Source organism: Gymnoscopelus microlampas (genome assembly GCF_963454915.1).
Source record: "Gymnoscopelus microlampas genome assembly, chromosome: 2".
NCBI classification, from domain to species: domain Eukaryota; kingdom Metazoa; phylum Chordata; class Actinopteri; order Myctophiformes; family Myctophidae; genus Gymnoscopelus; species Gymnoscopelus microlampas.
This window is the reverse complement of record NC_139939.1, coordinates 55472225-55483480: the sequence shown is the minus strand read 5'-3', so window position 1 is coordinate 55483480 and position 11256 is coordinate 55472225. Positions and strand designations below refer to the sequence as shown.

The 11256-nt window shown below is 46.6% G+C and overlaps 1 protein-coding gene across 1 annotated transcript; it reads right to left on the bottom strand.

The window, feature by feature from the left end:
- Positions 1–661: 661 nt before the first annotated feature.
- Positions 662–11256, bottom strand: palb2 (partner and localizer of BRCA2). Its single transcript, XM_084085621.1, has 13 exons — positions 10970–11256; positions 10474–10533; positions 9985–10189; positions 7992–9434; positions 6495–7084; positions 5334–6122; positions 4053–4214; positions 3800–3882; positions 3196–3348; positions 2553–2669; positions 2280–2367; positions 1922–2151; positions 662–1005 (listed from the first exon to the last, which is right to left on the bottom strand). Exons 1-13 carry the CDS (start codon positions 11024–11026, stop codon positions 705–707), a joined length of 4278 nt encoding a protein of 1425 aa, XP_083941747.1. The 5' UTR covers positions 11027–11256; the 3' UTR covers positions 662–704.

Genomic DNA, 11256 nt, shown 5'->3' with positions numbered 1-11256 from the left:
ATTTGTAGAATCCCCCAGAAGCAAAGATTTGAGTTACAAATGTTTGCTTTAAAAATATATATATTCAAAGATTTGAAAAATAAATCAAGACTTTTCCAAAGAATAGCAGATCTACAAGCTCATAGCACAGCACTTGGTGCATGAGCTTTTATGTCTGCTATGTTTGAACAGAGATGTGTACCCTGTTTGAATGGGTTAAACTTGACCGGTGTCAGCTCCGTACTACCAATCCTTGGACCCCCCCCCCCCCCCCCGCCAAGTATATTAACCCATTAACCTGGAACTGTGTCATTTTTTGATTTGAGCTGAAAAGCATTATTTTACACTAACGCTATTCAAAAATAGCAGATATACAAGCTCATAGCGCGGCACTCGTGGCACTCTTGTAGATCTGCTATTTTTGAAAAATCGTGAAAATGTGTGCAAATGTTCTGAATATATATATTTTTAAAGCGAACATTTTAAACTCAAATCTTTACTTCTGGGGGTCCCTGGAACAAAATATTTTGATGGGGGTCCGCGGCCAAATGCATATAATTTTGGGGGTCCTTGACATGAAAAAGATTGAGCACCACTGATATAGAAACATACGTTTTTCAGAATACTGTTGAGATTTAGGAGACATGTAGAATCGGCTTCAGGTCTCAATGGGTTAATGCTAGGGTTCAAGTGGTTAGTGGTCCTTAGTGTAGAACTCTAAGGTGTCAACATGGAGGTGCATCATCATGGTTTGTAGTGACGGTGGTGGGGTTGTCAGAGGAGCGGTAACGGTACAGAGTCAGGTCTCCGTTGTGGTGTCCGGTGAGCAGCGTGTTCTGCCGTCCCCAGCGGGCCAGCTGCCAGCCGTCCCCCTCAGGAGCCCAGACTAGGTGGGACCTGCTGCTGCTGCCGGGACCCCCGCCACCACCACGGCCATGACCACGGCCCCCCAGCTCCCACACACACACACGGCCGTTCTGGCTCAGGCCCACCACGCTGGAGCCCATGACGTCTGCCTCACACAGCCTGCATACGGGACAGAAGAAGAGACGGTGGTTATTGGGGATGATGGGTATCATTAGGGCTTTATGAATTCAAATTCTGCTCATCGATTGTGGTTCTTATCGACTCCCCGCTTCGGTTCCATATGGTAAAAAAAAGACAAATTCATTCTTTTACACGTTAAAGGTAGGGTAAGTGATATTTTTTGGTTAAAACAAAAAGTATTTTGTGAAAAGGTTAAAATACTATATTCTGATAGTAATCATCAGTCTCCCCGTCTCTCCAGCTCTTTAATAAACAGAAAATACATTTTCCGGTAGGTGTCAAAATCTCAGCCAATCAGGAGAAAGTACCCATTTTTAAGCTTAATTTGTATAGTGTTCCAGTTCCAATTTTGCCTGCTCATTTCTTAGTGTCATCACTTCCAATTTCACTTGTTTAATCTATATCCTGATTGAGTTCTCTGTCCTGATTGGATAAAATTGGAAATTAAACTGAAACTGAAACGAAAATGCATTTTCTGTTTAATAAAGAGGTGGAGAGACAAGGAGACTCCTTTTACTGAACAAACACTCTATAGCAATGATTACTATCAGAATATAGAGCTATTCAACACTTATTTTAACCAAAGAAAATCACTTACCCTACCTTTAACTGAAGTAAATAGTATTCATTATTTCTAGTGCAAACTGTGAATATTAGTTTTGCACACACATAATGAGCAATGCTGAAAGTTTTTGTCCTGACAATACACGTGTTTAAATGAACCAAACACAATTGCCCTGTAAACTAATGTTACATCAATAATTGTCAACAGCTGTAGCAGTAGCCGTTAAAGCTTGTTGTACACTTTATTTATAGGAAACATACTGGACACTTAAAACAATAAGAATTTTATCCATTCTGATTCTTTTTTATACACCGCTAAACCCAGTCTCACCTCCCAGACCATGCCTCAGGTTGGTACAGCTGTGTGGCCAGCAGTGATTTGCCGGTGAGGGGGTTCACAGCAACCACAGAAAACAACACAGTCTTTTTCTTCCTCCTCCTCTTCTTCATCCCACTCTCCTCCTCATCCTCCTCTGCACAGACCACACCCCCTCCCTCTCCGTCTGACACCTCCTCCATCGAGTTCAGCAACTGGTGCTGCAACAAGACAAATAACACTCCCTACACATACACACACACACACACACACACACAAAAATCAGCTCAAAATCAACTCGAAATCAACTTGCACAAAACACTAACAGACGCACATGCCCCACACACACACACACACACACACACACACTTACAGAGTGGGAGTAGCCATTAAGACAGACTGTGTTTGACAGAGTCTGTCCCAGGGAAATCCGCCGCAACAGCTGACCGCTATGCAGGTTCCTGTGACAAGAACACAAACACATCATTTTGGTAGAACTTTTTTTATAATTTTTTTTTTTTGCTTAAAAACACCCTAAAGTGACGACTGAGAACTTTACTCCATGTTTCCTAGCCATCGATAGCAGCTAAAGAGGCCAGGCTGTCTGAGCTGCACACACACTTGCTCTCCTTTTCACCTCGCTTACCAGAGGAAAAGATGGCCCCCATCGGCCGAGCCAATCAGAGCGTCTGAAAGTCCGTCCACCGTAGCCAGGGTCCCAACACACACACCTGGAGCCACAAGAGACTGAGGGGCTGGTTCACTGAGGAAGATGGAGACAGAGAGAGAGAGAGAGAGAGGGAGGGAGAGAGACAGGTACAGATAGAAATTACACAAAATGAGGTAGAAACTGAGCTACACTTCCTAACCACTTGCCCACTGTACCAAGACATCAGAGACACATACTTCACAGATTACAATCACCCAAGGAGAGTTTGGAAACGTGACTAATGACAAAAAAACTCTTATATCTGCTGGGTGAAGTACAACAATGTTCAAACACAGCATCAAGATGTGTGAGCTGCTGTGACATGAGAAGGATGTCTAATGTCTAATTCCCATTTAATTGTAGGCTACATTAAAAAAATGGCATGATAAAGTATGTTTTCTCATGCCAATAAAGCCCTGTTGAATTGAATAACATTGATAGAAATTTAAACCAGGGGTTCTCAAAGTAGAGTCCTGTGGTCCTTGAGGGGGTTCCAGGGGGTCCCCAGTAAAATGTGCATGTGTACAAGTAAGCCATTAAGGCTAAAAGTGAGACACTCATCTTCAGTGTGTTTCTGTACCTGCTGCTGTCCTCTGAGAAGTGAAACAGCTTCAGCGTGGAACCCGTGGCGGAGGGGGAGGAGCTAACCACTCTGGAGTTAGCCACGCCCACAATGCTGTGGACCACACCCTCGCACAGCAGCGTCTGGGAAAGGCCGGAGCATGACAGCATCCTGCACACACACGCAAAATCCCATTGTTGAAAAGCCAAAGCTTTGTAGACTCACTGTTTAACCACTTAAGCCCTATATACTTCATCGTACAATGACTAGCAAGACTAGCCGATCTAATAGCTACGTTGTGAGCTTGTAGATCTGTTATTTTCTCTATTTTGTATAATTTATGAAAATCTCTGACATTGTCTTTTTGCCTATAATGACATGCCCAGAATAGGGACACCAGGTGGTTAAAGTGGAGGTACATGTGCGTGAGTAGGACTGAACATCTAGGATGTGATTTAGATAGCATGTCATTTAAACAGATGCTAGGTTCATTGTTTACCTGGTATTGTAGTTTCTTGAGGCACTATTCATTCCATTTATGTGATTAATTACCTTGTTTACTGGAAGTCGCTCTGGATATGAGTGCTGTGCTAAATGCAGAAGTTGTAGTATTTATTCTCACCTGACTTCTCTGATCTCCAGCTGACCCAGAGCCACACAGAGCAGGCCGGCAGCATCAGGCACAGCAAACACACTGATCACAGGCTGTACACAAAGAAGACAAGAAAAATGATTGTATTATATTCTTGTATTACTATACAAATATAGTAATACACATACACGTCACACACTCACACTCACACTCACACACACACACACACACACACACACACACACACACACACACACACACACACACACACACACACACACACCTCACAAAATGTCCAGGTGTTGGTCATGCTCCAGTCAGCTGTAGAGGTCTGCTCCCACACGCACACCGCCCACTTCCCTGCCACCGCCACACACTCCTCCTCTCCTGGGGGTCCTCCTCTCCACACGCAGCACGCATCCACCAGGGGACCCCCTGCAGGGGTCTGCACACATCAATAATACACATCATCATCACACAACCTGATATGGATACATTAAGGTATGTATGTATGTATTACATTGTGTAGTAGTTAAGTAAGTAGTTAACAAGCCTTTTTGCAGTACACATTTTTTATAATAAAAAAGCTGCTTTGTCAGAATATATTTAGTAGGCATTGAGCCTTGTTCAGCAGTCTGATGACAGGCGGTGCTGTCAGGCTGGTCTCAGATCTTAGCTCTTCCTTGAACCTACTTGTGGATTATACCAGGGACAAGTGACTTGACTCTTCTTTCTTTGCTCTTCCTCATGGACCTACTGTACTTGTGGATTCTACCAGTGTCAGTCTACTTTATGTGGATTCTACCAGTGTCAGTCTACTTTATGTGGATTAAACCAGTGTCAGTCTACTTTATGTGGATTAAACCAGTGTCAGTCTACTTTATGTGGATTAAACCAGTGTCAGTCTACTTTATGTGGATTAAACCAGTGTCAGTCTACTTTATGTGGATTAAACCAGTGTCAGTCTACTTTATGTGGATTAAACCAGTGTCAGTCTACTTTATGTGGATTCTACCAGTGTCAGTCTACTTTATGTGGATTATACCAGTGTCAGTCTACTTTATGTGGATTATGCGGTCGACACACACTGACATTTTGCACCTTAATCCATTTAGACCTGAGGCCGATCCTAAAAACGCCTTCTAAATCCTGAATTTCTGAAAAACTTCAAATATTTATTAAAAAATTACAACAAATGTATGTTGCTATATACTGTACATAGCAACAAGAACCCCAAAAGGGGTTCCCGTCCTGAAAGGTATAGTTACAAATAGGGGTTCCTGCCCTAAATGGGTTAATCCCATGTACAACGCACTGACTTTTGTCTTTTTATTGTGTTTTTTTAGCACCTTAAACTAACGTCCATAAGTATATCATGCACAGTATACATCTGGTGCTATGCTTACGCATCTTTACATCCTATCCTTTTTTTCTATGGAAAATAACGATACGATGGGAACTATGCACAGAAACTAATTTCACCCACTTTGTTTATTTCTGTAAAACCTGTGATGTGACAATAAAGCTGATTCTGATTCTGATATTTTGTGTGTCATTGTGTCACCTTCAGTGTGTGTGTACACGTCATGACGCCGTGCTCCGACCATCCCTGGCTTCTCTCGACTTCTCCCCCGTCTGAGGTGACGACAGGGATCGTTCCCATACTGCCCTGTGGTTGGTTGCTGCCGGTCAAAGGTGGGCTGCTGGTTGGCGCTGCGATCCTCTGGCACTGATTGGTGGAGGCCGCCGGCAGGTGACACGACGACACCTGGACCTGACGGACAGGTGTGCAGCAGCCGGGAGAGGGACCGGGGGAGGGGCTGGGTTGGGGTGACGGAGGAGTCAGGGCAGGGAGGAGGTGATTTAAAGAGGGACCGGGGGAGGAGAGAAGTGGAGGGGAGCGCGTCTGGGTGGAGAAGGGGCTGAGCAGGGGGAGGGCGGAGGGGGATGAGATGAGGGGTGGTGGGGGCATCAGATCCCTCCTCCTCCCCTCTTGGCGTCCGGGGGCCAAGGGAGGAGGAGGAGGGGTCGGCCCGAGTGATGGTAAGGGTAGGCTGGGGGGACCGGCCGTTCCCCCCCAAGGCGGGGAGGCCAGAGAGGGGCTCAGTAGGAGCTGGGATGGTGCGTGGTGGTGATGGTGGCCACTAGGTGGCGCACGTTCAACGCGATGTCCGTGTAGTGTCTGAGAATCTCCTCCTAACCCATGAACTATCAGACACTGAGAAGAAGAAGAAGTGTCTTTGGTGAGACGGCTCAGGTTCAGATGGTCGGGTTCAGGAGCCTCCTCCCGTGGACGGTCAGAGTCCTTCCATGTCTGGGAAGGGTCTTCACGACATCCCTGTTGTTGTGGAGGCTGGTCACAACGGGAGAGACTCTTGTTAGATGGACTTCTTCATACAACTTTAATTTGAATGAATACAACTTTAATTTGTTTGTCTTTTCGGCTTCCTAATCAAAAATTGCAAAGGGGAGATGACAAATAACTTAAACGTATAAAGAAATTATTGACATATTTAATAATTTTATACAAGCATTTTAAACAAAGAATATTTATAAAAATATCAACAAGCTTACACATGACGCGTTGTAAGCTTGTAGATCTGCTATTTCTGCTTTTTTTTTTAAATGTGTGATAATGTTTCAACGTGGAAACGATGATGATGATTATGCAAAGAATAATTGCAATTATCTCAAATAATGCGATTTATATAATAATTGTGACTACCTCTGAATGGACGGCCTCACTGGGAGGACAATCCTTCAGTTCCCCCGTTGAGATTTGCAAAGACTGGATCACTCTAGGAAGTTCTTCTGCCGAGCCGTCAGAAGAATCTCCCATCACCACATTGTTGTCTGACAGATTTGCTGTTGTCGCGTGGTGGTGGTCTGTAAAATGAAGTATAGGGGAGAACGAAGGCGAGCGTTGGAGGTCCACCACGGACCGCTGCTGCGTCGACCGTCGGCGTCTTCTTCCTCCATCGTCGGTATCGGGGGGGTCTGCTGTGACCGGGGGGGTAGGGCTCAGTGGGAGGGCGAGAGGTGTCGGTGGTTGATCGCCGGTATAGTAGCGCCGCCGCGCGCCGTGGCGGGTGTTGTAGGACGGCGAGGAGAAGGCCTCGGTGGCCGCGGCCCGCCGCAGCTTGTGCAGCTTGAGGGAGGCGAACTGCTCGTCGGGGAGGTGGAAGTCCTGCTGGAGGTCAAAGCTCGCCAGACCTTCTTTGAGGAGGAGCCCCCCCGGGCCCAGAGGGAGAAGAGGGGAGAGAGGAGGAGGCAGTGGAGAGGGTTGGGGAGGCAGGAGCAGAGACCACCAGCTCGCTACGCGGAAGAGGAAAAGAAAATGACAATTTATAATTTACAAGGCATTTAACACATTCCATATGGGAAAGCATCCGTGTCATTTTAGATTTCGCTACATGTAAACTACATATCGTTGCTGTCGGGCAGCAACCTCTTATCTTCACATTTCAACTTTTTGTGTTTTTCCGTAAATTAACGCCCAACTCGATCATACTACATCGTCACACAAAAGCATCAAAAGTAGCAGATCTACAAGCTCGAAGCGTGGCATGAAGCCACGTGTTTTGAGCTTGTAGATCTGCTACTTTTGCTGTTTTTGAATGTGAATCCCGAAAAGTAACAGTTTTGGACATATGAGGTTTCCACCCGAAAGAGACGATATATAATAAACGTTTTTCAGAAAACTGTTAGGATTTAGACGTTTTTAGAATCGGCCTCAGGTCTAAATTTGTCAGCAGACACTCTTATCCAGAGGTAACTTACAACTGCAAAAGTAGAGTAAATGACATGAACCCTAGTCAACAAACGACCAAGTAGAGTGCAATGTAGTGATTCAAAGAAACCACATCTAGCATCTGTGTGATCAACACGCTATATAAATAACATTATTAACATTTGTGGTCAAGCTAAAGAAATCTAACTAACAGCACATGTGTGAACAAATAACAAACATGATGTCTGCATAATATAACCTATATAATATAACATCTATCCCAAAAGCTGACAAGAGGGGAGAAAAGCACGATGGAGAAAATGAGAATGAAAAGTAAAACAACAGGTAATGTTGTGAACTGTGCATGTAGTGCACATGATATAATATATATGGAATTATATCCTGCTGTATCCTGCTATCCAGTCACAGTCTCTCTCTAGACACGAACGCGCATTGCGCACACACACAAATATACAGTTTATATAATCTCACCTCTATTGAGCTGTGGGGTTTGATCATTGGCAGGACGAGTCTTTGTGAAGATAGGGTAGATCTTCTCCTCCACACGTCCAGAGGCAGGAGGGTCCTGCTTGGGCTGTTCAACCCCCCAGGGAGGCTGGTCAACCCCACAGGGAGGCTGGTCAGCCCCACAGGGAGGCTGTTGGTCAGCTGGGCTCATGGAGGTGACAGGCAGAGGAGACTGGGACCGACACGGAGGAACCACCGGAGCTGCTGCTGCTGGAGCTGCTTGGGAGACCAGGTGGCACTCCTCCTTCTCCGGCCTGTCGACTGTGGAGGAGGAAGGCTGTGAGGGAGGAGGAGGAGGAGGGAGGAGAGATGGGCTGGATGGTGCTGGGAGGAGGTGCTCAGTAGCGCCATCCAGACTGATGGAGCGCCCAAAGCTGGGCCGTTTCCCTCTGCCCCGCCCTCTGCCACGCCCTCTTCTCCTCCCTCCTCCTCTGCCTCTGACGGGGGCAGAGGAGGTGCACGGGACGCTGGACGACGACGACCCGGCTGAGGTCTGACTTACGCTCACGTCACCGGAGCTCCTCCTGTCACCAGCTGCAGGTTCCAGAGGAGAGGGATCGTCTACAGACGCGGGCGAGGCGGTCAGACCGTCTGTCCGGCCGCCGTACTGATGAGCAGCGTGCAGGAGGGCACGTTTGGCCCCTCCTCCTCTGCCCCGCCCCCTGCCCCGGGGGGTCCGGCGCCCGGGGCTGAGCTGGTAGTGTATGACGGCCTGCAGGTCCGGGTGGCTGCGGGAGGACGACATGCGCCGGGTGGTCCGCACGTAGTACTCCACGGGGAACAGCAGGCCCTCCACCAGGGTGCAGGAGTCCTGTAGGAGGACACCCCGGCCCTCTTCTCCTCCTCCCACCTCTTCTCCACAGCTCTTCCCCAGGACAGTGCGCTCGTCTTCCTCCGTTTTTTTTCCCTCCCCTCTGTTTTGGTGGAGAGAGGAGGGTCCATCCCTCCCTCTGCTGTTCCTACCTTCTTCCCCCCCTGACTCTGTGGCTGTTTCCCTCTCCTCCCTCTGCTCCCTCTCCTCCTCCCCACCGTGTCCGGCTGTGTTCCAGTGTGTGAGCAGCAGCGAGGGAGACTCGGACTCTGAATCATTCACCTCCTCCTCTGCCTCTCCTCCTCCTGTCCTCCCTCTGTCCTCTCCGTCTCCTCCGGACGCCCCGGCCGTCTTTCCGCTGGGCTCCAGTCCGTCCTCGCTGTTGTTGCTGTCCTCCTTCCATCTTTTCTCCCAGCGCAGGCGGCTGCTGCGAGACCTGAGGCGCAGGGCGGGGCTCGACCTGTAACCGCCGCCCCTGGCCACGCCCCGGTCCACGCCGCCGGGGTCAGGGGTCAGAGGGAACACGACGGCGTCATCAGACAGGAGCGGAAGGTTTACCGCTGAGATGGTGAGGCCGTTCTGAGACTCCACAGGACCTAGAGAGAACATAGCAGGAATTCAATGAACAGCTTTCAAGCTGGTGTTCCTATTTTTGGGTTTATACAGAAAATACCTGATCTACAAGCTCACAAAGCGTAGCAATGTGATGCGTTGTGAGCTTGTAGATTGTCTATTTTTGCATGAAACCATTGTATGACAAAGTATAAAATAGGGTAATTTTTGTTTTGTTTTGTTTTGTTTTAACTATGTAATGGTAGAATTCCTTTGTATTATGTTTTAATTTGATTGTGAAGACCCCAGGAAGAGTAGTCTTCACTGTGTTGAGGACTAATGGGGATCCGTAATAAACAATAAACAATAAACAATAAGATAGAGCTTAACCGCTTAAATATGATTATTTTGAGGGGTTGCGTCCTGAAAAAGCTGAGAAGCATTGGTTTATGTGATGACATTATTACCTATGATGATGTTAATATGTCTACATATCATACCAACATGCATCTTCTATCTAATCATTGCCTCCTGTTAGCTAAACATAGCTACTGATTGAATGTATGAACTAGGGTGTGCAACGTGTGAGAGTACCTCCAGTGTGTCCTTGTCCCTGAGGTGTGTGTGGGGGAACTGTCCCCCCGCAGGCCGTCTCCACCAGAACAGTGTGAGAGGCGGGCTTGGGACCCGACGATGACCCCGGTGTTCCCGTCGGGTCACACCGGTCCCTGAGGATGTTCTCTGTGGTGCTGCTGCTGGGTGCATGATGCTTCCTCTGGGCCTCGCTGCGCTCTGCACGCTGTGTGGGAGAGAGAACAATGTTGGAGAAAATTACAATTTAGGCATTTAGCAGACGCTCTAAATCCAGAGCGATTTACAGTAAGCAAGGAAAGCATGAGGTAATACATCAAATGCATAGAAATAGTAATATAGGATCATAGGTGAACCATGCACACACACACACACACACACACACACACACACACACACACACACACACACACACACACACACACACACACACACACACACACACACACACACACACACACACACACACACACACACACACACACAAAATACCTTTAGTCTCTGCACAGTTCTAGAGTACTCTCTCTGCAGCAGGGCCAGCTTCCTACGCAGCTGTAATGGTGTGAGTGTACAACAACACAATACAGTATTATATGCAGATGTCAGGACAGTTACTACTGTTTGGCTTTAAGAGAATAAAACATATTATAGATCCTTGACACTCAGTCGTAAATGCAGACCAGTGGTTCTCAAAGTGGGGTACAAGCAAAAATCCCTAAGCAATTAATGACTGGGTTATTAGTACGATTATGTTGTCTATGTTTTGTATTGTGTCTGATTTTTATTTTGTATTTGTTTTTTTGTTAATTATTATTATAATAGCCATTCTAAACTATTTAAAAAATGCCTCCTATGAATGTCAGGTGTTACAAAAATGTACACTTGTGCTAGAAACGCTCAAGCAAAGCTATGCATGGTCTATACCATGTAACTGTGACGTCTATGTCAAATAAACATAAACACAACACAACACAACATAAACACTCACCTTCTCCTTGTCATCACAGGGCACTGAGGGTAGTGTAGGTCTCACACTGTTCTGCATCCTCTGGTCAGAGTTATGCTTACATTACATTACATTACATACACATCATCACATTCTAAAGTTCACACGATGGACATAAACACCACCTCCAGCAGCATGATTTCTCTATCTATTAAACCGTAGCGTTATCTAACAGTAACATGAAGTGTTAAAGGTATTGTTCCCTCTGGAGAGATGACATAAATAAGTACATATCATCATATCATATCATCATACAGGCTGAGGTCTGT

Bases quoted from the DNA above. Each gene is read 5' to 3' on its own strand.
- palb2 (XM_084085621.1), bottom strand. From the start codon at position 11,026: ATGCAGAACAGTGTGAGACCTACACTACCCTCAGTGCCCTGTGATGAC. The intron at 9,435-9,984 runs GTACTCTCACAC...TGTTCTCTCTAG, and splicing joins GGGACAAGGACACACTGGAG to GTCCTGTGGAGTCTCAGAAC. The intron at 7,085-7,991 runs GTGAGATTATAT...TCTTCCGCGTAG, and splicing joins AACCCCACAGCTCAATAGAG to CGAGCTGGTGGTCTCTGCTC.